Source organism: Elgaria multicarinata, chromosome 3 (genome assembly GCF_023053635.1).
Source record: "Elgaria multicarinata webbii isolate HBS135686 ecotype San Diego chromosome 3, rElgMul1.1.pri, whole genome shotgun sequence".
Lineage (NCBI taxonomy): Eukaryota > Metazoa > Chordata > Lepidosauria > Squamata > Anguidae > Elgaria > Elgaria multicarinata.
In genome coordinates, this window is record NC_086173.1 from 36,875,546 (window position 1) to 36,901,751 (window position 26,206).

General features: G+C 41.8%; 1 protein-coding gene across 2 annotated transcripts in view; it reads right to left on the reverse strand.

The window, feature by feature from the left end:
• Positions 1 to 752: 752 nt before the first annotated feature.
• SPATS2 (spermatogenesis associated serine rich 2) overlaps positions 753 to 26,206 on the reverse strand; it is a 45,951-nt gene continuing 20,497 nt past the window's right edge. For both annotated transcript variants that reach the window (XM_063119954.1, XM_063119953.1), the window contains exons 3-13: positions 21,779 to 21,858; positions 21,039 to 21,147; positions 17,373 to 17,422; positions 15,079 to 15,340; positions 14,302 to 14,514; positions 11,759 to 11,894; positions 6,892 to 6,950; positions 5,098 to 5,207; positions 3,826 to 3,928; positions 3,233 to 3,435; positions 753 to 1,984 (exon numbers count right to left, since the gene is read on the reverse strand). In XM_063119954.1, the coding sequence (XP_062976024.1) occupies positions 1,667 to 1,984; positions 3,233 to 3,435; positions 3,826 to 3,928; positions 5,098 to 5,207; positions 6,892 to 6,950; positions 11,759 to 11,894; positions 14,302 to 14,514; positions 15,079 to 15,340; positions 17,373 to 17,422; positions 21,039 to 21,147; positions 21,779 to 21,858 (1,643 nt within the window). In that variant the 3' untranslated portion in view covers positions 753 to 1,666. The remainder of the gene's footprint in view (positions 1,985 to 3,232; positions 3,436 to 3,825; positions 3,929 to 5,097; positions 5,208 to 6,891; positions 6,951 to 11,758; positions 11,895 to 14,301; positions 14,515 to 15,078; positions 15,341 to 17,372; positions 17,423 to 21,038; positions 21,148 to 21,778; positions 21,859 to 26,206) is intronic.

The following is a 26,206-nucleotide window of genomic DNA, read 5'->3' on the forward strand; positions in this document are numbered from 1 at the left end:
GGCAGGCTTGAGAAGTTGTAATATTTCATTACACACATCTTTCAAACAGCTGTGATATTTCATAAACTTGTTTGTTTGCTTCTTGCTGATTCTTTTAAATGAATCACTTCACCATTTGTTGCCTAAGTTACATGTAAGGCATCACAATCCTACCTTTTGCTTTGTATGCTGTGATTTTAGCACACACCACTACTAATCATAGGAAAATTAGTATTATTTATTTCTACTCCACTTTTCATTATATGAGTAGTGGCTAAGAAATGAATGCTGAGCATGGTTCAAATTTCTCCGCTGTCATGAACTCACTCAGCCACCCATCTGCAATACAGGGGCTAATACATTACATGATTATATGGATTACTGAGATTGTTAAATATTTAGAACAGTCTGAAGTGCTAATGGTATCTGGGGCCTCTGGCCTTTCTTCCTCACTTACCCTTTGACCTACAAGCAGAAGCCTGAAGCCAAGCTGGAGAGATGCCATCTAATTTTTCTTTATTATTCATTGGGAGTCCCAAATATTATTCTTTTTTGATTTATCACCAAGGTCAAGAACTTTGGATGAGTGAGACAGAATCGTACCAATTCTACTTGCTCAACAATCCAGGAATTTGATTTTTGGTAACTAGAACTGATGTAGATGACATAAACCAACCCTGACCTCATCTAATCAGTCCACATCTTCATGGATCCATTCCCCACAAAACCTCTCTAACGAGAAGGAATAATGGCAATGAGTGGAGGACACAGTCTTTTAAACATGTACGCCGTTTTTATTTATACAAGGATAGAGAAAGACTGTAGCAATTTTTGTTTTTGCTTGCGATCACCTAGGATTAGCACTGCTAATTAAATTGCTAGAAATTTAGTTTAGGATCAGAGGCTGGGATTGTGGCTAGGAGGTGAACAAATGAAACCTTCCAGCCATTACCAAACATTAAAAGTAGGGGGAAATCAGGGAACATCTAAATTTATACATGACGTACAGACAGAATGTTGCTTCTCTCAGGAGGACTGGACTTCTCTCATCCTCTGGTGGAAGAGACATACAAGTCCAGCTTTCCCAATGTAGTATTTAGGTAATATGTAAAAAGAAAATAACCATCCCACCTGTCTCTTATGGCTCCTCCCATATTTGAGTCTCTCATCTTGGTCTCACAATTCACAGCAATTTGTTTCATTGCCAGCATGAATAGTTTTGCTGTTAGAAGTAAGGCCTGGCTAGCAACATTCAGGGAGGGGAAGGAGAAGAGGCTTTAGGGCTGGGGTTCCTGGAAGACATCCCCCCCTCATCTTTTTGTGTGTGTGTGTGTGTGTGTGTGTGTGTTTTTGTTTTGCTTTTTAAGCTGCCTGCCAATGTTTAAGGACGGCACCAGAATAAGAGGAGCCATAGAGTGCAAAGGAGATGGCAGCAGGAGGTGGTTTGCCAAGGCCACACTTGGATAGTGTGTGAGTGCATTTTTCCACTAAAGCCTGACCCAGGTCACATGGCAGGAGGCAAGGGTAGGAGAAGCACTAGGGAGCTGCTTTCCTGGAACAGAATGATTGGGGAAAGAGAAGTGGCACAGGGACAGCAAGTGTAAACTTTCTTTTGTTAATATCTCTAGCTAGGTGTGTCCTACAATCCTGTTATCCAGTTTTGGAAAGTGGCAAGAGTTCATGGTCCTCAGGAACTGGCCGCCTCATGTTGGCTTGATCTAGGTTTCCGCTGTGGAAGAGCCTTGGCTTCTTTGCTGAGTGGGCCCAAATGGGCCTGCGCAGATGGGGCTGGTGGACCCGGCTCAAGAAGAGTTCCAGATTCATTGGGTCCTGAAGAGTAAGTCTGGCTGAGATTGTTTGTGTTTCCAGGAGGTGGCCGGGACCTTGAGTTGGACTGATACCAAGGCCCATTTCTGTACCGGTTTGAATTGGGATGAGAGGGCCCATTTTGCCGGTGTCCTTGGGGCCTGTAACCTTGACCAGGTCTTCTATTACCCTGGAATCCCTGAAATGGAAAGAAGAGGAGAATCACTATGAGCAATATCTTATGTTAGCTAACAAGCTTTGCCACATTCAGCAAAGAGCTAAGACCAACAAGTTCTAAGAATACTCTATTACTAAATCAGTAGGACAAAAATATATTGCCAGACCCCAGGGAAGTCGTGGGCTCTCCCACACTAGAGGCATTCAAGAGACAGCTGTCAGGGATGCTTTAAGGTGGATTCCTGCACTGAGCAGGGGGTTGGACTTGATGGCCTCATAGGCCCCTTCCAACTCTTACTATTTTATGATTCTATGACTCCAGATGCAAGATCCTCAACCAGGTACAAAAACACTTAGCACTGACATACACAAGGTGCAGCTTCTAATCTTATAATTAGTGCTATTTTTAACAAGTAATGCCAGGAACATATTCTAGCCTGGAAAGTATCACTTGAATACTTTCTGTAAAATATAAAAGTTATGGAGAGCCATTTTAAACTGCATGCACCTTCTAGTTAGGATTGGATTTTCATTCTGTTCTCAGGCCTGAGAACAGCAAATATGGATTTAAGCCTTGCTTCAGAAACTGGGCTTAGACCCTGAGATACTGTGGAAACACATGCATTAAAGCCAAGCTTCTTCTGATCAGTCCAATCTATTGGCCAGGGTGGGGAACCTCTGGCCTGCGGGCTGAATTTGGCCAACTGAAGTTCCCCATTTGGCCTATGAGAAACCTCCATGGGGTCCACCTCTTTCCCAGACCCATCCCTTAGTCCAGGGCATGGCTGGCGCTTGGAGGAGCCAACCAAGTCCCTTTCTCTGTGCACAGACAGGCACAGAACTCCCTGGCAGATGGGGGTGGATGAAATCAATGGATTTTATCCACATCATCTGGGCCACTGGATTGGTCCGGAGGGGGAAATCTAGCCCTCAGATCAAAAAAGCTTTCCCGCCCCTGATAAGGGCAAACAGGAGACAACAACAACAACAGCATCATCCTGCTTTTCTCGAAGGTATCAAAAGGGTGAATATAAAATACAACAATTGCATGCATGCAAATGAAAGAATAGCAGGAATGTGGGATATAAAACCATAGCCCTTTTGAGGCCAAGATGAACCCAGACTCTGATGGCCTCACGTTTTGTGATAGCCTATAAGAGGTGGGGGCTGCATGCACTCACACTTGCACTACAAATACCCTTAAACAGAACGCACACATGCTCAATCCCCATGCCACTACCAATGGCAGCAGGCAATATCAAGTCATTACCTCACGGTAGGGCTGGTATGGGCGGCTTGTTTCATTTGCAGGGGTTTCAGCTGGGGTTGATGGTTTCTTATTGGCCGTCATAAGGCTTGGTGAAGAAACAGAGGCACACACTGTGGTGGAGGACTCATCTGGGATGTTTACAGACACAGAGGTGATGGAGCTACACCGTGACCTGGTTGAGTAACTGTTCTTTGGATGTGAAACTGAAATGAGGACACAAGCAAGCGTTTATTAGTAGTTGGGGTAATCCAAGGCTATTTCAGCCAACATCTGTAACTTAATCAAAGGAGAATTTACCTCCCCTTGAAAATAAGGAGTTGCATAATTAAAGATGGGACATTACATTTAAAAATAAAACATGTCTTTTGTCTATTCTTGGAGTGTCCTTGAGGCAGTATTACAATTATTCCTTCCAGTAGCAAATTCTGAGCAGGGCCTTTCTAGATGAGGCCTATAGAGAAAACCTACACATTTTTAGACTACTCTGTCCATGGCAATCACTTACTCCAATCTAGCTTTACAATCCCATAAATGTGGTACATGGTATCTCCTGTGAGGTTTTCCCATGTTACCCAGTGTCTAGCTTGGCTCACCTTGTCCAAAGGAGTCAATGCTCCTCTTTAGTGCATCTAGGTCACAAGTGAAGCGAGCCACCCTTCCGAGATCCTCATCGTATTTGCGCTCACTAACAAAGTGCTGAATAGGAGAAAAACGCTGGGATGTTAAACTTTCATTAGCTGTTTCACACTAAGCAAGTTCAGGCTTGAGAAAAGCTGAAGCATGTATTTCTTGGTATAAGCCGAAGCAAAGTGCACAGTGCTTTTCCTGACTCATACACACAACTGCAGAAAAATAAGCCATTTGATTCCCTTACAAATTAATAAATACATAAACCTGCATAAGTGACTTGAAAGTAGTAATCTAGATGCCACCTGGCAAGTTACAGGAGATGAAAACGAAGTATGGGGATTGCTGGTGGACGGCAGTTACAACAGGTAGTTTCTTAGTCCAGTGGGAAACTTTTATATAACTTTGTTCTGCCCTCTGGTGGTAGAAAGAGGGAGGATTTATCAGAGTTACACTTTCAAATGGTGTAAAATAAGCATGCTTGCCTCTTTATGATCAGGTAATCAGATTGTCCTTAATTTTTTTTAATGGAAGTGAGAATAAATGTGAAGAAAGTTTTCTACCTGGTTGTTTGGAGGTTCCTGTCTACACTGAATTTATGGGTAAAACATTCCCCTCTAAATAAGATGTGAAACACTGAAGTACACGATTTTTCTGTAAAAAAATTAATTTACTAAAGCAATTTTACACTATGCAGAAACTTAATTCACTTTCCCAACTTTTTCTGCTACATACACTCCAGAAATATTTTTTTTAATAATGAAACAAAGACCGACGCTTCTGATTCTCACGATTCTATCAGAAATAACAGGTTATTTACACAAATTTTCACTACCAAGAAGAACATGCAAAGCAGATTTTCTGCAAAGCATATAAAAAGGACACCCTGTGAATCTAGCCCATCACAAGCAACCCTGAGCTGGCAGGTCAACTCCTTTATTTTGGGCTCTGGCAGAGGCTCTTCCTAGATCTGGTACCAAAGAACCATTCTTAAATTTAAAAATTCTTATGGGTTAAGCCTGGAACCTCCCACATACGAAGCATGTAATCTGCTATTCTGCTGTAGATCTCTTCTGTAATGGAACAATACAAGGATATTGAACTAAGCCCATATGGGGCTAAGAGGACTGCATCTTCTGAATACTAGACCTAATTCCACTCTGACCTGACCTTTTCCTCATCTGCATACTTATAAGTTATGTCTAATATAGAATAGCCCACATCAGCCTGAGGTTCACCTTTATGTCAGCTCGAAGCTCTACCAACTGCTCCTCTGACATTCGGACTGCCACATCGGTCAGCTTCTTCAGTGCCTCGGCCTTCTTTTGTCGGCTGCTTAGGATTTCCACTGAAATGTAAAGAAGCCAAGACCAAAAAGGTTATGCCCAGTGTGATTACATTTCTAGCTCACCCATCCTAAAGGCTCACTGCATGAAACAAACTAGTGAACAAAATGAGCCAACTGACGCGAATACAGGTACCATATGTACAGGTATCATGTTAGGACCTAGTGAGGAGGCAGTCTCTTTGGTATATTGTGCCTGCTAGCCATTTAGGACTTTAAAGCTAGTGGCACCACCATTGTGCTAATCTACTATGATAGGAGGGTCTCATCCACCTTGGCAGAAGGCAAGATGCCCCCCATCTTTTACACCATCTGAAGTTTTGTACAGGCCAACTTCAAACAAAGCATATTATATTAGCCTTGCCTGAAGATTCAAATCACAAATCCTGTTTGTCACCAAGTCTGAAACCAACAGAAAGAGTTACACCTTTCTATGTTGATGGAGTTGGTGGGAATTGTTCTTGTAGACTTTTATAGATGAGTCACAGTCAATAAGTTTCATAATAAAGTCTCATACAAAAATGAAACTCCAATGGGTTGTCTTTACCCTAGCCCCACGTTTTCCCTGTTCCTACGGAATCCACCATCTTTCAAAGATAGAGGTTTGTAGAGATGCAAGTGCTTCATGGTTTCCAGCAGTGACAATCATGCTAGGAACACAAGAGACAATCTGGGTGGGTTCACGCAACATGCTAACTCATAGAATCATAATATAGTAGAGTTGGAAGGGGCATACAAGGCCATCAAGTCCAACCCCACGCTCAATGCAGGAATCCACCTTAAAGCATACCTGACAGTTGGTTGTCCAACTCACCATGTTGTCTGAACGCAGTGCATTTTCTGTAAGGTGACTTGTAAGCCATGCAGTGTGGTTATTTTTCCTCAAAAAACCCACCTTGAGAACCCATGGCTTGTTGTTGGGTTATTCAAGGTGGTTAACAAACAACCCTGAGGAAAACGTGCTACGTTTAGACAACATGATAAGCTACCCTACAGAAAAAGTGCTGCGTTCAGGCAACACGATAACTGATGGTTCAACAACAAATCATACTGGGTGGGTTAGTGTGTTGTGTGAACCAGTCTACCTTCAGGAACATCTTATAATGTTCAGATAAATTTTAGCTCTCATGTAGAAGATTTCATACCTGTATCCACAGAACTAGTTGGAATGGTGTTGCCCTACTGGTCCAGGCAATGAGAAGACAAGAGCACCCTTTTACTGAAGATGAGTGAATGCATATTCATATTCACACACACACACACAGAGTACTCATTCCTTACTCTCACATACAAGAGCATTGCTTTTGTTCCTCCCCATACAGTGTTGCTGAAATGGGTGCTCAGATTAGTTATAGGAATACACCTGGAAACTGGGATGAAGGAGCAAAACCACATTTTATCTATGTAAATTTTGTTGCAAGATTTTCTGCTTATAATTTTCACATAATTCAGAACTGCATGCTAAAATAGCATCATACAAATGAAAAAGGACATGGCTTTTCTGCCTATATAGTGTGGTATTTATATATCTGGAAGTGACACAAGATGGGAAAGTAGAAGGGTTGGCTTCGATTTCCACTTGCACTGCTCATTTTAAAAAGTTGATTGTCTTATGCAGTTTCAGTACAAAAATGTATTGATCATCATCATCATCATCATCATTATTATTATTTTGTAAAAGTCTTACTCGCTTCTGCTTTCACTTTGTCCATTTCACCTAGAAGGGCAACTTCTCGGTCCATGAGGCTAAGGAAGAGAGAGAGAAAAGATGGTCATGAGATCAAACCCTTTACATTCATAGCTTGTACACTGTTTAGGAAGTGAACAGGGAAAAGAGATACTCTTCCAGATGGGAACAGTTCTTTCCTGTTCAGTGAGCTTTCAGACTTTGAACAGAAGAGTAGCAGTAGACATAATGAACCAACAGGTGGCAGCAGAAAGTTGCAAACTTTCCAGCGTTTATGGTACAGTGTCTCTCTGAAGCGAATGAACATAAACCCGAGATAAGCCCTTCAGTTCACTGCCTGTTTGATTTCAAAAAACCACAAGTAATTGCACATTGTATGTTTTAAGCTCTGAATCTTCAAAACTGTCTATAGCTCTCATTATCTATAGGTCTCAAAGGGCACAATCCTATGCATGTTTAAACAGAAAAAAAAATCCTACAACTCCAAGGATTAACCAGCTAGCAATGTGGCTGGGGAATCCTACAAGTTGTTGAACTTTTTGTTCCGCCTAGACATGGATAGGGTTGTGCGCTAAGTTACTTTTAATTCCTATGCAGCAAACTTTGTTGCCCAAATAATCTAAGATGGCACCTCAAAGAGACCACACACATCCAAGCACCTAAGGCAGCTATTGCTGGCTGAGATAGCTAGTTCCCCAAGGGGAAGGCCCCTGGAGGATTTGTAAAGGTTGTCTTGATTACCCCACCTCTTCCCACTGCTTGGCTTGGGATGCCCTACAGAAGGGACAGTACAAGAACAGAGGCGATTCCCATGGCATTAAGGATGTGCAACATCTTGTCAGGTACTTTCACCTACCTTAAAAAACAAAACCGTAGGCAGTCTCCTTATCAACTCTGGAATACTTCACAGTCCCATAATAACCAGTCAACAACCTCCCAAAGTCAGGAAAGGTCTGGAGTGTCTGCTGGTTTTCTCAGTTATCCACATTTCAAAATTGTGGCTTTTGGCGGTATGGAATAGTTCAAAATCAGGAGAACAATCTAACTGAAAACACTTTGGGCAAGAGGTGCTGAATATTTAGGGGGTGGGAGTGCTGATCTCCAGAAAAGCTGCAAATACTTCCATCTATTACACAAAATTAGCCCCATAAAATCTGCCTTATGAGGTTGCAGATTTTGTTGAAGGTGTAGATTTGTTTTATGAGTAGTACTTATTTATAAACATATTTTTATTTAAAAATATATATGCTGTATAAGAAACATAGATCCTGCTTTTCTGCCTTGAAGCATTCAAAGTATTTTATAGCCAATAATTAAGCCATCGGAATAATAAAGCATCACAAAGGCTTATTTTTAATATGTCTGATTTTAGTTTGTAAAGTTGGGAAGAGAATGTAACCCCTTTGGGGCTAACAAAGGTCAGATTTCTAAACCCTTTCAATAGGTGACTGAGACCAGCTTGCTCATTTAAAGGCCACAACATCTGTAACTATAACACCTGCAAGATCAGCTGTTTCTTTAACACCATTCGCGAGGCAAAGAGATGATTTTGTATTCACATACTGGTATGAATTGGTTTTCCCAGAAGTAAACGGAAAAGAATTTGATTTGCATGCACCATCTTGAACATAGATATTACCAGCAGACTGGTGCCAGCCCACTTTCAGGAGAGGGCAAATAATCTTGGCTATAATTTAGAGCCAGGTTCAGAGCTTTATCAGTGCCGTGTACAAAGCCTCACTCCAGGAACCTTCTTCCTTGGCATTTATTGAAGGAGGTTCCACTGGCTTAGTTCCAAACAGGCACTGCATATCCCTGTGTCACGGAACTGCACTTCCTGGTTTCTGCCCTCACCCTTTCCCACAGCAACGGGGACACAAGTAGACTTATCTGAGCAAAGCTGTTGAACCACGCTTAGGTCTTTAACCTTTTTGAATGTGACGCAAGTGTGAGTCAAAGAATTAATTGATACAGGAGGAGACGCTTTTAAGCTAGCAAATCTAGAGTTTTCATTTAGCAGAGATTATAACCGCAGGGAGACAGAGATGGAAAGAGTCTGTATGAATAATACTGATTGATTATGCCATGGGCAAAACCCAACAACCAAAGTTAGCACTAAATACTAAGTCACAGAGAGAATGTTCGTATCACTTTGAAAATGCTTCTTTCAAAATTCTGTTATGCTTCCCTACACCACAATATACCATTCCGGCAAGCTGATATTAAGAAACATATCCCTGTGTGTATCCCGAGAATATATATGAGATGCAAGTAGCCCTAAATCAGAAACTTGCTTCTATCACCTAACTTACAGCTAAGTTTACAGATGTGATCCAAGGTCATACTGAGGATTAGAATGAAGGATTTAAATATGGTGAATACAAGTTTTAGCTGTACTGCCTTTCAGCAGCAGCACACCAACAGCCAGCTGTTTAATAAGCAATATTAAAACCTCTTTTCTAGAGGCTGCATCAAAAACATGCTCTAGTTGCCCCAGCAAGTTCAAGTTGCTGAGCTTTGAAAATGAAAATTGTTGTTTGACTTATGCAAAAGAAGTTTCTATGCATGTTCTTTTTCTTACTTAGTCAGATTTCAAAGTAATTATGAAATCCAAGACTTTGTACCAAGGAACAAGCTGTTTTGCACACATGTCTTTTGTTCAACTTCTGTCTTTGTGAACATCAAGGTGGATTTATTCATTTGCACAGTTAAAATATGCACACATACACGGTAAGCTTCTCTGCCATGAGGATCTGCTATAACCAAAGGGTGCAGTTCATTGAGACTACGTACACAGAGGCCTTCTCTCTCTCTCTCTCTCCCAGCTTCAGTTGAATCACAAGCTGGTTTCTTAACTCAGGAGAACTGAAAACACAACTTACAAATGCGGCGATACTCTTCAAGAGAAACAAAACATTGCTATCCCCTCACACTTCTGTCTTACTATTCCAGAATCCCGAAGATTCCATGACTTTCTCCCTTTTGTCCTGGTAAGCGACAGGCCGGGCCACCAGATCCATGGGTCAGGCCTTCCTGACCTGTTCTACCTCATGGAATGCGGTGTATTGTTCATTCCAGGAACTTGTCCCTCAGCTGTGGAATTCACTCCCCCTGCCACTGTGGTTAACTGAGAGTTTGGAGGTGTTCAAGAAAGGTTTGAAAACCTTTCTTCTTGAATAGAGGGGGATGGCTGGCTGTTCCGAAGACAGAGCATGCTTATGGTTTTTGTGGTGGCCACGACACAATTTATATGGGTTTTTAAGGTTTTATTATTTTCTTTTAAATCCAGCTAAGGTCTTTTATTAGAATTATTGTATTTATTCCATTTTTGGTAAACTCCTGATCTATTTTATCTTATGTACTTCGCTTTGTTAGAAAGCACTCTATAAATTATTTTATTTATTTATTTATTTCCCCACACAGGGTTGCCTGAATGCAGTATTGCTACAATACTATGCAGTTACGTGGGATTAAGATCAAGCTGTATGAAACAGTTCAGGTGAGCTCCTTTAGTCAGTCCTACATCATTGAACTAGATTGTGTTTGTATTTTATGCTTTTTATGGTTTTAAATTTTGTATATTTCTTTTTAATGTTCACTGTTTTTAACTTTTGTAAATTGTCCAGAGAGCTTTGGCTATGGGGCGGTATCTAAATGTAATAAACAACAACAACAGCAACACATAGCCACTGGATCCTCACACTTAGAATCATTGTCAGGAAATTTCCCTCCCACTTTTAAAGATGGACAGCCGTGTGGTGTTGGTATGTGGCAGTTCAGATGTCAAGTGAGGGAGGAAGCAGCAGCCGGGCACCTCTCCACCGTGCCTGGGCCCAGCTCCAGCTCAGAGCCCCCTCCCTCCTGCTACCAACTGTCTCTGCAGAGGCCACCAGTGAGGGAGGAAGCAGCAGCCAGGCACCTCTCCATCGTGCCTGGGTCCAGCTCCAGCTGAGAGCCCCCCCCTTCCTGCTGTCACCTGTAACTGCTGAACTTTGCAACTAAGATTGTAGTGCTTGAATTTGCTTTCCTTTTCCCCCTTCCCCTCCTCCTCCCTCCCAATCCCCTTTCCTTTTGTGTCATGTCTTTTTGATTTTAAGCCTGTGGGCAGGGACTGTCAAGAAATACTTTTGTAAGCCGCCGTGAGAGCCTTTTTTGGCTGAATGGCAGCATAAAAATCCTTAATAAATAAATAAAAAAGTGCCAAATATAAAAACTGAGACAACACTTTACGTAGGAAGTTGCCTTATACTGAGTCAGACTGTTGGTCTATCTAGCTCAGTATTGTCTATCTACACTAATTGGCACCACCTCTCCAGGGTTTCAGACAAGAGACTTCTCCAGCGCTAGCTGGAAATACCAGGGACAGAACCTGAGACTTTTTGCATGCAAAGCCTGTGCTCAGCCACTGCGCTACAACTCTTACCCAAAGACTTTCCTTGCAGTGTGGCCATTCCAAGGCACACATAGTTCAGTGGCTCTAAGGGATGTATAGAGAGCACTAGGACTACTTTATGGCAGAACGATTCATATAAGGGTTGCAGAATCAAATAGCTAGAATTTGGATTCCTGCAGCCTTGAGGGTCACTGTTGCTATGCGATAGGCTGGTCATCCGAAGCCTCCATTCCTTTAGCTAATGCTGATAAGACTCTTTCCAGTATTTCTAAGCCACATTCTTCAATGAGAAGATATACTGGACCATGGGAACTACTTAAATGATGTCATCTTATGTAGGGCAGGCCCTGAGGTATTTTCCGAGATGTGTGGAAAAATTAAAAAAGGAATAGTAAGTCGGGATGCTTTTCTTTTACTAAAGGGCTTAAACTTATTCATATTTCAGTACTTCAGCCTCTTCAGGTGCTAACGTACCAACTCTGGAGCTCTGCAAAGGCCTGTTTCATTTTCTTAATGGAAGCATCCATTTCTTCTTTAACTACAACACGATACCGAGCCAGCGAAACAGTGCATCGTTGAAGGTCTTTCACGGATTTTTCAATATTGGAACCTATCCAAAGAGAAACACACACAAAAGCCAAGTAGTATTACTCTATGCAACTTTCTGAATAAATAATCGAAACTACAGACTGTTTGTTGCGAATTATCTGTTTGTCATTCCCCCCCCCCCCCCGCCCCCCAAAAAATGGATTCTGAAAGTCTTGGCTATTTCTAATACTTTTTCTTTCCAGAGAGAGATCAAATATTCACCAGAAGAAAATACCTTCTCCAAGATATAAAGCAGAAGCACTGAATTACATACAGGGGAAGCGTCCAATTGTGCATTAAATTCCAAAGTTAAGTTTGAGAGGGTCTCTCTCCAGTAACTCAATTCTGTACAAGAACCATTTCCTCTAAAAGAAAAGATGTAAAGCTTAGCTGCTAGTTATAAAGGTTAGACTCTCTGCCTTATGTCTCCAACAGAGCATGTCTCCATGCTTATTTCTGTCACCAAGGCTGGCTGGAGTGCTCACCCCCTGCTAAGATAAACTGCCAGCTGCTTGTTATGGCCCTTGTTACAGCAAGAAGGTGAACCACGGCCGCCAGGAGCCGGATGTTCACGTCTCCTTGAAGCTATGGATAATGACCATGTTTAGAAACAAGGTCTTGGAGGTCCTTCATGCTGACAGGTGGAGATGGGAATAGAGGAGACTAAAGGAAGAATCTGCAAAGGGACGTCGTTTCTCATTAGCCACTGGGTCTCTCTGAAATTCTGGCTCAGAAACAAACTCACATCAAGCGGAAAAGAGTACAAAAACTTAAAGACTTTGTGATAAGAAATATAATGAATTTTAGAGCAGGGGAGATATACATTTTAAATCCATACAGCAAGTTACATATGAACAGGGAACAACTATTGAGTAGGAATGCCACCTAAAGGAGTTTAGTCAGTCAACCAACTTTTGTTTTAATTTTTTATCAGCAGGACGAAAGACAGTTACAAGTCAACTACTCCCTGCCCAACATTCTTACTAAAGTGCTCATAATCTTCCCACCACTAGGCAATCTAATTGAATTTCATTTCAGCTGACTCTGCCTGCCTAATGTGCTCTGCAAATTAATCCCCAGCTTACCCAATACATTCTGTGCCTTACAAGAGTCCTCTGCAGCCCAAATGGAAACAGAGTTGGAATTCAAATGGAGCTGGAAAGAGACATCCCGCCCAGCAACTTGATTTAGTCTTGGAGCAGCCAGGTGATAAGCCTCGAGGCCTGGGTGGCTGCCCAGCAGTTTTGCATGCAATTTCTCCCCCAGATTCAAGCCTTGCTGGCCAGCATAGAGCAATAGTGGCGGCAGCAGCTTGACATTAAAGTAGGCATGGGAGTTTACCAGCATCAGGGAGGGAAGGAAGAGGTGGTCAGCCTCCATCTCCCTAAGGTGCCAGCCCTTAGTACAGGAACTAGTATACTATTCACGTTAAAGAACTGTAAAAGACAATGATGACAAAATCATTTATTGTTTGGGAAATGTTCTTAATGCATTTTCTTAAATTAAGAAATAAATCATTAACAAAAGCAGAGGATAGGATTTTCAATGACTACTAGTCAAGGAGGACCAAGGATCATTATGTTGTGATGTCCCTGAAATATTAGGTTGCTGGATATGAAGAAAAATAAAATACATCTCTAATGCCTTTGAGCACCTGGTTTAAACGTCACGATAAGTCAGGGTCCCAGAGAAGCCTGCCTAAATTGTACGGAGCAAGCGTGCTAGTGCATACTGCCCAATCGTTCCCGCTTAAAAACTCCTACTGGCAGGAGGAGACAATAAACCATGGAGTCTCCAATTATGGTTTGTTTACATTCAACCCGGGGATAAGTCATAAGCCATAGTTTGTTGTAGAGTCATGATTACGGCTTGTTTGGGGAATCCCCAGATGTATTCTTAAGTCACAATAAACAAACCACAATCAGTTTTTGTCACTCCTGCTGGCAGGAGGAGCCAAGTGGGAATGATCGCTGCTAAATCCCAATAAGCCAATATTTTCTGGAACCCTAGCTTATTGTGATGTTCAAATCACCCCCCTCTCTAAACATCTGGAACTAAACCGTAACAACTTCAGATTTTAGGTCTTGATTTATTTTTCACATTTTTATCCTGCCTTCCTCAAGAAGTACAGAGCAGGAAACATGAGATGTTAAGTTCTTCTTGTTCTATCTTCAAAAAAAACTGTGTAGAAGGTTGGGCTGATAAGAGTGCCTTGGCACAAGATTACCCAGCAAGCTTTATGATTGAGTGGATCCAAGTCCAATACTATCCACTGTACCACAGATACTCAAAAAGAAATGCATAGTAAAAATCAAGAGCTTGATAATTAGAGCCAATTACATCTGGCATCATAGTCATTTTGCAGCCATTCAATATGTAGAAACTGGCTGAAAGTATCATGAAGCAGCCATAGATCCCACCACACCTACCTAGCTTTTTGTTTCCAGAGGTCACAGGGACCTCATCTAGCATTGCTAGAGATGAAGGAGCAGGTGACTGGTTGCTTGAGACAGGTCTGGAGAGTGGTTTGCCGGGGCTCCTCAGTTCAGCCTGTGCTCTGAGAGGCTGGTTATTCTGGGAAGATCGCATGGTGGCAGCCTTTGGACTGAGGTCTGTTATTCCATTTTCTAACTCAAATGTTGCTGAGGAGAAAAAGTCCCTACTCTGAATATCATAAGACAACATAGCAGAGCACAACACAGTAAGAGAAATCACATAGACTGGTGTTTCCAAACTACTTTTCCTTGCTAATCTTGGGTACAGCTCTCTACCTATGGCTCAGCATCTAATAATACAGTGTGCTGTGAGATGTATCTAGCCAGAAGCCACTTGGTGCCCTAACATTTATCTCCATATAGTCAAGGCCCACTGAACCCATATGCTTTCAATGGAGGCATAAGACTGTAGTACAAAAGCTAGACATCTTTGGTATCTTTCCATTTGCTCCCATTCTTATCCCCATCCCCTCTCTCCAGGGACCTTGAATACTTTCAAAGCTAATTTCAAAACGATTAGTAGACCTCCTTTCTGTAAAAACTGTTGGATCAGAACAAAACAAAACAAAATATTAACTGTTTTGCTATTAAATTTTTAGTTGTGACAGAAGACACAAAAGCACTAGAAGGGAGTGAACAAGGCCCTCCTACTTTCTCTACCCACTTACGCAGCAGGCCTGCTTTTGAGGAATAATCTGAGAGAGAACTAACCTGCTCCATCAGGCACCTCAGGCATAGCAGGTTCAGTCTCCTCCAACTCTCTGGCATCTATGGAAAGTGTATCCAAGCCTTCACTGAGTGAGTCTACAGATTCTGTGTCATTGGCCGAACCATTGACATGGTAACCATTGATCCCGCCCTTCTCTGATGAAGCTGCAGACCGTTCCTCTTCAGTGGATGCTGGCTTGTTGGGATCAGGAAAGCTGGCACTTGATTCTGCAGGAGGCTTTGGTTTGGTTTTCTTCTTTTTGTTCTACGGATTAATATACCCACCCCACCAAGGAAAAAGAAAAACACAAGGGAAAAAAATCTAAGCTTCATTCGTGAAGTGAACCTAAGATCATTCTTACTGCTTGAACATCAGAGAACGAAATACTTCAACAGTCAAGTCCAAGCCATTGATCCTTTAAAAATAGGATGGATTTATTTAACAATTAGTACTGACGGACTGAGATTAATGAGACTCAAGTGTGTTATGCTTGGCAACTGTGCAGAGAAAGGCTTTGGTGCACAGGAGCATTAAAAATACTGCTCTCAACCATCAATTAGTCGGAAGGATTGGCTATACACAGATGTGTACATTCCATGATTCTGTGCATCACTGGATGTGGAATCAAGCTCTCAGAAAATCAGAGTTTTCAGTTTCTAGTCCTTACAGGTGCAAAGATATGCTAGACTGTGAGGGAAATGCCTTGTGAATTTTTTAGAAGCCAGAGACATGGCTGATTAAGACTTCTAGTAGTCAATCGGTGAAGGCTATACTACTTCATATCTTCTTAATCCTTACACATGACTAGGAGAAACAGAATGAATTATGCCTTATTTTTGCCATTTATGAAGGTCACAAATGCCAACTTTTTGTGTGCAAAAATTAAGTTACACTAGCTGGGGGGGTTTTGGTGTGTGTTTTAAGAATACAGTACTCATAGCCCTGGTTTGACTCACATTCTAGTTTATCTATAGGTTTCTTCTTGCACAATTATAGGCGGTATGGAAGGTATTACCGACTTCCTGCCTTTTCCGAATCTAGTCTCTATAGGATAGTTACCTTTCTTCCTACTAATTATCAGAAATTTTCTATTAATTTAAAATAATGGTTTCCAACTGTGTTACCTTAGTCACAATGCTTCTGAGCTTATGTGAGCTGTTGTAGAGTCAAGATTGTCTATGTAATAATACACTAACAGCCCAATTCTATTTATGTTTTTTCAGAAGTAAGTGCAACTGTGTACAGTACGGCTCACTCCCAAGTAAATGGGCATACAATTTGAACCTAAGCGATTTTGTAGTAGCAGTGGTGATGAAGCCTCTGGCAATGATTGGCTAAACTGCCCTAATGTCATAGATGGACCAAGACAGGTAGAGTGTTTCTGACCGCCATTAGCAGAGTCCCTCAGATTGTAGAGAACAAGGAAAGGCACAAAAGACTGTTAGATTTGAGGAGAAAAAATGACTCCCACAGATGTAATAGAACATGGTTTATCTCCAGGCCACTGACAATGTCTTCCAAGATAAGCTGTGAACCTTCCCTAAACTCTGGCTTCCAGCAGTCGCAAAAAACTACAGCCAAAGGTACAGGGTGCTGGGGTGGGTGGGTGAATTTGCTCCTAAGACAGGGACCAACAACTGCTCGGGAGGGAAAGAAAGAGTCCCTGGAACAGAGACTGGGCACTCCAGAAACAAAGCCATGGCAAGGGAAAGAGCAGAGGTGAGGAAACAGAGGAAGCCAATGTCAGCCTGCAGGGAACACAAAGGCTCTGGATCAATGAAGCAGATGGGGTTGCGTATGGTCCATGCATATCTCAAGAAACCAGATAACTACTTCTGAACGTGGAAGAAAGCACATTAAAAGTGACATACATGCCAAGAAACAGTTTCCCAGGACTGGAGGTAAGGGGTGGGGGAGAGAAGAACAACCGTACTATGGAGAGGAAGAGATGCAAGCATATTGGATCTATGTGTAGCTTCCCTTGCACAGCAGCGGAAAAAGTCTCCAGATGAAACTGTCGCGTATAATCAATATTGCTTAGCAAGCAGGATTTTGCTTATTTCAAAAGCTACCAGGTATATGAGATCAATGTAAGCAGCATCCCAGATCCATGTCTTCTAGGTCATAAGTATACAAATTCATCCCAGCAAAGAGTCTTTCACTGGCTCTTTAGTAGTATCATTGTAGTTTAGTGAGGACATAAGTAGCTGGGCTTAGCAAGCTCTTTATAGAATGATTCCAACCAAAAGCAATATATACCCTCCCAAAGTGAGTTCAAGACCCAACCAAGGCTTACCCTTTTCTTGCCAGTTACCGTCCATTCTTTTAACACTGCACTGGCACTGCCTGTAAAAAAAAAAAAAACATAAGCAGAAATAGATCATGTTTCATGCCCTCCTCATGTATCTGAAACAGAAAATGAGAGATGTTAAAAGGAGGAACAGAAGCTAGGGAACTAGAATTTCATGAATAACTATTAGGGGGGAAATGGCATATGACAGAAGGAGGAATATGGATTTCCTTTCTGCCCAGGAACCAGAAAGCAGAGTGTCATCCTACTCCAGAATCTGAATTAGTAGGAGAGAGAGTTTCCAGGAGAATAACAGCAGGAATAAGAAGGACTGGCATTAACAAGGGAATTTCACAGCATCGGAAATGTGGCCTAGATTTTAAGTAGTTAAATAAGTATTTCTAGGTCCTTGGATAGCAAGTGGATAAAACAACGATTTAAAAAAAATTACTAAAATTTAAATCAGATTTTAACTGGTTTTAAAATAAGTAGAATACTAAATTTCTCTTTCAATAAAAAAACATAGTTACAATTAAGTCTCATCATAAACATGCTACACCTATACTCATAGTCTCATAAACTTAAATTAATGGTTCAATCACATTAGTAAGAAAAACCAATCGAGCATGGGCATGCATTTCAGGTTTTTATTTCATGACATTGGCTTTGCCCAGCCTAACTACCAACTCTTGTTTCTTAAATGTTCTGGTCCTCAGTATGCAGCCCGACTGGATCTCTGGGTGCATTTGTCCTGTTTTCTAGGCCCGTGCGCCCACTTCTAAATTATGTCATGGGATTTCCTCTTCTTTCTCACCCTGTTCAGAATTTCCTTCTCCTCCTCCCTACCACCCACTCTTCTACCACTGCATGCTGCTTCTTTAACCACCAGCTCGTCCCTTCTGCTTCTGCCTGCCACGGCCATTGTTTCTCCTGCATTGTTTCAGCCACATGCCACTTCCGTCCCGCCTGCTGCCCACCACTTCTTCTCCTTCCCACCTGTGCACCCATCCTGCCACCGCTGCCCCTTCTGCTGCACCCATGTTGCCACTTCTGCTTACCTCAGAGCAAGAAAGCCAGAAGTTGGCAGGCTGGGAAATAGGTCTGCTGACTTCTGGCTTCCAGGCTGCAGAAGTGAGAGAGCTGTGGAGGGAGGGAGGGGTCTGGCAGGGCAAGGCAGTGAGTTCCTAGCTGGGGCACTCTGGGGTCCTCGTGGGCCCTGTTCTGGGCTTTTGGTTTCTGTTTCTCTGACTAAAGTCACATGTGCAAAAGTACAAGATAGACAGGACTGCTGATGTTCCATGGTTATGTGGTGGAGGAGGAGGTAGGTCAAGCAAGGCAGAGGATTTTGTTAAGACAGAAAGACAATATACCACAGTGGATAGAAATTGATTTAAAATATTTTAATCAGTTTTTTAATTTATGTAAATATTACATTTTTCTTAAATAATAACTACATTAACATTAAATAATCTGGATGTAAGCATATTAGCCATACCTTTCATCTTTAAACTGAATCGACGCCTTTACTAGATATATTGAGGAGGCTTTTCTATCCACATGAAGAACCAATGGATCATTTCTCAAATATGAATATTTGCACTTTATGCAAACATAGGTGTTTCATTTTTACTTGATAAAAATAAACTGTTCTAGTCTGCCTAAGAACTATCAAACTTTGTTTCGACCTATCCATCATAGGTATTTCATTTTTGCTTCCTACTCCGTTTCTGTGAGGGCAAGGCTGAGCCAAGACAGAGCGAAGCCGAAATGAGCAACACTGCAAAGAAAAAGACCAAGTTGTCCAGTGTTGCACCTACCTATTTCTCTATACTTAGGATTCCAGTCTATAACCACTTGCCTGGGAGAAAGCTCCATTGAACGCAACGGAACTGATTTCTGAGTAGACCTGTATAGCAGCGGTTCAGAGCCTCAGACCTGTAGGCCAAATCCAGCCCACTAGGGGTCCCAATCAGCCCCCCTCCTTGGAGTTCTGCAGATGGCCCCGCCCCCTTCCCAGGGCCCCACCTCCTTCCCCAATCACCAACCATTTGGTGCTTTCCTGACTTTTGTGCAGTTTTTCTCCCATTTTTAAAGGTTGGTATGCCTTTCCTAAGATTTAGTTACTGGCACTAAGAACTTTTAAGCTGCAATATGTTGGTATTTTGTACTCACCCATTTTGCCTTCAGCCCTGCCCACCATTGGAATGCCCCCAAGCGGAATTTGGCCCTCTAACTGAAAGAAGGTCAACACCCTTGCTACATGGGAATATTTTAAAGACATTCCCTCTCTCTATATAAAAAAGCATGCAAAAAATATACATCAAGACAAAGAGATGCAAAGGCTGCTTATAAGAATGAAACAGTGTAACTAGTACTCCATTTAGTAAATGAACATGGCTTAGTGGTCAGATGTGCACTATTGAAAAGCAAACATATGAAAAGGTTTCAATGGGAAACTTGATTTAACTAACTTCTTTTCTTGCTGATTTAAATCTTAATTTAAATCAATCCACCCTGTGGAATGCATAAACCATCCAATTTTGATTAATGGTAGTGCACTGACAAGATTTTAGGATCTCTATGCCTACAGTTCTAGTCTCAGTCATATAAAGAAAGGTTGCCTTTTCCCCCCATAACTCATAGAGTCTGAAAGAGACAATGTGAAGAAAACTATATTTAGGTAGAGGAATGATACTAGTGTACTGTTTTGTTTTTCATAAAAACAACAACAACCATGAAAAAGGCCTCCCTATGCAGTCTAAGTACAATCAATACCACTTAGTATCAGGTGTGCACCTGGGCTTGCCACCGAAACCAGCTCATGCCCAGCCTCAAGTTAAGCAAGGAATTTTTTTTATGAATCCACATAAACATGTACCAGTCAAGCAGAAAACTTCAGAATTCGCATTACTATGATCACTCTACACAGTGCAGAATATAAAATGCAATAGCTAAAGCAAAATTTTAATAAACTGAGTGCACTCTCTCTCATCCAAACAAAACAAATTTCTAGTCCTCATGGTTGAATGTAAAACTTAGTATTGGCAGTTTCTGCATTAAAAATATGAGAGAAAAGAGCATTTGGGGCCATTTTACATGTTTTTTTCATAATCTTTGTAGAAACATAAAACACATTTAATGCACTGACAACATTTGTGAAAATGTCACGAATATTGCCAAATTATGCATGCATGGATGCCATGAAATACTTTTCTGAAAGGTGCTTCCTGATAGGATCATGGTAAATAGATGGCTGTGACATTTTCACACAATAGCTCACACAGTGCACATATTTTCTTTTCGACATGGAGATTATCTCTACGTATACAACACGTCACATATTAAATAAGCATAAAAAAGAAATCAAATAGTCACGGGGTGGAAATCCTCACTCATCACAGCTGTGCTCCCAACCCTTGCTTCTTTTTCAGCCTTTACTGCTCACTAGGTTTCTCACCCCAAATGCCTTTTCCCAGTCCCTGTCAAAGTCAAAGTCGAAGTAAACCCCCACTTCAAATAAGGAAAATATAGAACTGAATCGTTCCCAAAGGTATGCATTATGTTGAGATTACAAATTTAAAAAGTGCCAGAAATTCTGCCTCCTTCACGCTACTGGATTTTTAAGCCTGCCAACCAGCAACTCAGCCAGAATTTAGCTACTGAAGAACTCACCTTCCATGAAAGCCTGCACTGTTCGGTCTACACAGTTATCAAAGTGCTGCAACACCAGGATAATTTCATTGTTGCTTCGGTTGGGGACTATTGCCCTTACAGCACTGATCTAGAAAAATGGGAGACACGGATCACACGTTCACCACTTGCTTCTAAGTCAAATATTTCCTTACTTCTAACATAGAAGACAAATTAAGTTTCTATTCTCCTAGTTGCTGTCAGTTTCGTTTTTGCTCTGGGAACGGCCTATTCATGTTGTTTTCTTTGGCAATGTATTTTTTTAAGCCCATCCCAAGGCAGCAAGTCTGTTACTGATGCTATAGCTAGAAGCGACATGAGCCCACAGAGGCAATCAAGCCACCTGGGTTCCTCTTCCTTAAGTTGTCACTGTAAAGCTTATATTATGAATCCATATCCTGTCAAATGGATAGATTTTTATCCTCAAACCCTGCCCCCAAATCACTGATAGCTAAAAAAAGCTTGTGTTGCCACCTGAAAGGAAAAAAAGAGGTGGTGTATGTGGGTGGGTGTAAAAGAGACAAATAGAATGTTGCTAAGTTCCAGCCTTCCACCACCTCCACCCTCAATGTCAGGGGCAAAGCGGCATGCCTATGCCAAGCACAGAGTCTCCACAGACCTGAAATCCCTTTGTGTAAAGGGCTCATAAGTGTGTTATAACTTTCAAGCAGCAATACGCCATTTTAAATCCTTAGCTAAATAACTGCTCAGGAATTATTTACCTTCTCCTTCATATTTTCAAATGTACCTCCTTGAGCCATCACAGTATTGGACTGTACATCAAAAATAAATCCTGATGAATCTGGAGAAACAGAGAAAGAGAGAGAGATTAATGTTCAGAATGAGAGGCACCAGCAAGCTAGAAATTAAGGTCACAGACTGAATTCTAGATATGCACTGGGCTGTTCTGAAACATCATAAAAAGTAGCCTGAAGATTATGCTAGAAGAGCTCACCCAATCCCTGAAGACAACATCACACAGGCACACCCCATGAGGGAGGCAGAGAGCACAATAGTTTCACCTGTTGAACACCGCAGCATTTATACACCCTTCAAGGAGAACTCTGAACTGCCTTCAAGCAGAACTCTGAAAACAAACAGCCATGGCAATATTGCAAGACCAGCCCCAAATTGAAGCCTACCGGGGAAGCATTTCAAACTGAACCATTTTGGTCAGAATCCCAGACTGGTTTATCCTCTGACGTAGTGAAACTTATTTTTCAACATTTGCCATTGGTGTGGCTATGGCAGTCCTTAGCTCTGTTTTCATAGCAAACATTACAGGGCTAAGACAGAATTGTTAGCAGCAAAAGTAGTATCACATTAAGAACTCAGGGCCTGTTCATAAAACTCTCTCCGCTTGTTGCAGCTCGTGTTTTCAGTCAGCCCATGCCGACTTCCAGCTGCAATATATGCCATCAACATCTGCTGAACTCAGCCCAGATCAGCACACAGCACACTATCAATCTTGCCTGAGTAGGGTCATGCACACCAACACTTGGCCAGAGGCTGATAAAGCTGGAAGTCACCACAGCCGACTGAAAAGCACAGTAGGAGGCCCAGGCTGAGAGGATCAAAAGGGTATAACTGTTCTATGTTAGATTTGTTTCTATTTTGAGACCCCTAACAATTTGCTGAAATTCTGCTTTCTTAGCCAACTTGGTCAAAGGGGAACAGCAAACAACATAAAACAAAGACAGAACACTGAAGGATCATCACACCAATGAAGGAAATGTAACCTCGAACAGAACTAGCCTGATACCAATTAAGATAACCGGAGCAGTCCCAATGCTGCCTTTGTTGTTCTTTGCTAATCTGAGGATAATGTCAGCTACCAAATCTACGCAGTACAACCCATCTCAGCACCAAGCCCGTTCTCAATATTTAATGTTGCCTTATCCTTCTGGATATGCAACTTGCTTTGCAATTCATTTATCAAGTGTTGCCAGCTGCTAATTCTGTTTAATGCGCTATAACTTCCAACAAAACATTTAATTGTTCTGCCTTTAGGACTTGTATGCCACAAAAGGGGGGCTCCGGGATCTTCCATTAGATTACAATTTCCTGAGCTAAAGGAGTGAAGCAGCAAGTATGGAGAACTTGATGACTTAAGGGTCTGTTTGGAGGCTCAAAAATCCCTTGAAAAACATACGTAGTGGGGAGAATGGACATATTCCTCTAACCTAGAAGGTTGTTTTGGATATGGTTTCACGTTCCCTAAAGCAGGGGTAAGCAATGTGGGTCTATGGGCACCAATGTGCCCCTAGACGTTTTTTGGTGATCAACAAGATGCCTTACCGCTGCCACTTTTTAAAACAAACAAACAAAACAAAACACATTTTCTTAACGGCAGCTGGGATGTCTGTGAAATAGATTTCTGTTGATGCTGAAAGCTGTAGGTTCAAAGGAATTGTTTAATGTGTTGGGGTTCAGACCCCACCTCCACCTTGTACTCAGTCTTTTGGGCAGGTTATTTGTGTTTTACCATGCCTCCCAGGTCAGCCATTGTATGGTGATGGCCAGGACAATTTCTCAAATTGCCAAACGTGCCAATGGCCCAAAAAAGGTTGCCTACCCCTGTTGTAAAAGATCAGGTATCGGGTTTGGGGATGCTTTCTGGCCTTACAATTGGAAGCTCAAGCAGCAGCTGGGGCGCAAAACATCTGTCACCAGATGCAGCCACTCCTGGACAGAGGCAGACTGGATTCAGATGACACAGGCCTAATCTACACCAAGCAGGATACTGCACTATGAAAGCGGTATATGGTATGTGTCAATGGGCCCCAACAGTTGCCAGTGCACTTCAATACTGCTATAAAGCAGTAGTGTGGCTCCTGCCTTTTATATACCGCTTTCATAGTGTAATATCCTGCTTGGTGTAGGTTAGGCCACAATAACCCATTATGGGTAAATAAAGCCATGATGGCTTAAATAATCCATCATGCGGTATTATGTCATCTGGTGGGAGTTGTTTTTTTTTTAACCCGCGATGGCTTATTTGGCCAAAATAACCACTCTGATAACCCACAGTCTGCAGATTGGGTTATTTAATCCATTATGGGTTACTGTGTCATGTAGTGGTCACAGTGGGTTATTTTGGCTACCTACAGAGCTGTGCAGCAAGATCATTCCAACTAGATTAGGAACACATTAAAAGGACACAGCCAGAAGTGCAGAGGAGGCAGAGAATGAGGTTTGGTCCCAATCCTGCAACACACCCCCAGGTATAATAAGCATCTCCCTCTTTTTGGTGAATTTGGGATTTTCTCTGCTTTCAGAGTTATGGTGCTGGATTCCCATAGAGCATCGAGTGCTTCCTTAGTAGAGGAGGCTGGCTATGAGGTTTGGCCTTGATGCTGCAACCCCCCAAGGTAACCACTTCCCCTTTTGGGGGGCATTTGGGATTTTCACTCTTCTGGAGTAGATGTGCAGGGGTTGTTGATGGATCAGGTGCCTCCCGACTAGGAGAGGCTGTGTGTGGTCCTGATCCTGCAACACACACCCCACAAGGTTTTCTAGCTATTCCCCCTTTTTAGGTCACTTGGGATTTTCCCTCCTTGATGAGTTATTGTGCAGGGGTCTGATTGGCCCAGGCCTAGCAACAGCCCTGATACCAGTTGAATATCTTTTTATTTGTCCAGGTCTTTTAGAGCAGCCTTCCTCAATCTGGTGCCAGATGTTTTGGACTTCAACTTCCAGCAGCTCCAGCCAGCATGGCCAATGGTCAGGAATGTTGCAATTTGTAAGCCAAAATTTCTGGAGGGCACCACGTTGGAGAATGGTGTTTTAAAGTCATGTTTGGTTTTAGAGCATTTAGTTTTTATCACCAATACATTTTAGCTTCCCTTCAATTTCATACTTTATATCATATTGCTTGTTGTGCTGTAGTGTTCTACAAAATTTTCTAAAAGTCACTCCAAGAGCTTTGAAATGAAAAGCTACATATTGGTATTCTAAATGAAATAAAAATCTTTTAATAAGAAATTCCTTGTCTTCTTTCTGCCACCCACCAGAAGTAATATGGCAAAACATGCCATTAATCATGGCTCTCCGTTTTTTTCCTATTTGGGTGTAAGAGGCCCTCTTTTCAATTGAGGGTCTATTGCTGCTGTCACTTCAAGTTGACAAACAATTGCTCATGTATGACTTTCAATACATTCTATGGAAGGTTTTGTACAGCTCAAAGATTGAATAGTGGCTCAGACAGTGAAGGCCACAGACAGAACCATGTTTGTGAGCTGACAAGGGCTAGAAAAATATTCACTGTCTGCATCATGTTTGTAATTGAACTGATGTGCATTCCATGAAAAATTCAGCACCTAGCACCTTTCAAGAGCAGCCCTAGAATTCCATATTGGCTATTATTACATATTTCCTTTAGTACAAAGTCTGCAGATTAGCAGCTCAGCACATAGACACAGTGGAGTTCTTGTCTCTCTGGGAGTCAGGTTATGGTTTTGCAAAGTATCAAAATTTGCCCTCCCTTCCTTACCAGGGAGCTTTGACTATTGGGCGGTATAAAAATGCAATAAATCATCATCATCATCATCTGGATCTTGTCGCCATGCTGGAAACGAAAAACCCATTCAGGAAGTAAAAATGCAACATCCATCTATCTCAAAATCCAATGATAACCGGATCAATATGCTAAAGTCTTCTTTGGTTGCAATAGACATTGTACTGATCCTCCAATTTATATGGTTTAAACAGTGCAGGATCCACTATTATTGGTAAATGTTTGCATGAAGCATTTGTGTTCCCCAAGAATAATCTGAGTTCTCTTTCCCTTTGTCAAGAAATGGTTGGAAACAAGGAATCAGTTAACTGCTCCTCTTTAGGTGCTTAAAAATCTCAGCTTGCCTGTTAACAATGACACAGCACTCTTTTTTTTCCACAAGAGGAAGCATGCTTTTCCAGAGCTTGAGTATCAAGTATGCATTCACAATATGATCAGTGCAGTTGAGAGCAGAAGTGGTTAAGAAAGCCCTTTGTGGCTTAAAAAAAGAAGCACAGTACGCAGCAGCTCTTGCTTTGATTAGACGTGACCAATTCCAAAGACAGTATTAACAATCTTATTTACTTCACTTTTCACAACTTTCTCTCTTTTACAGAGAGGCTAAAGCGTGTGCAAGCGACTGACAAGGCATGCT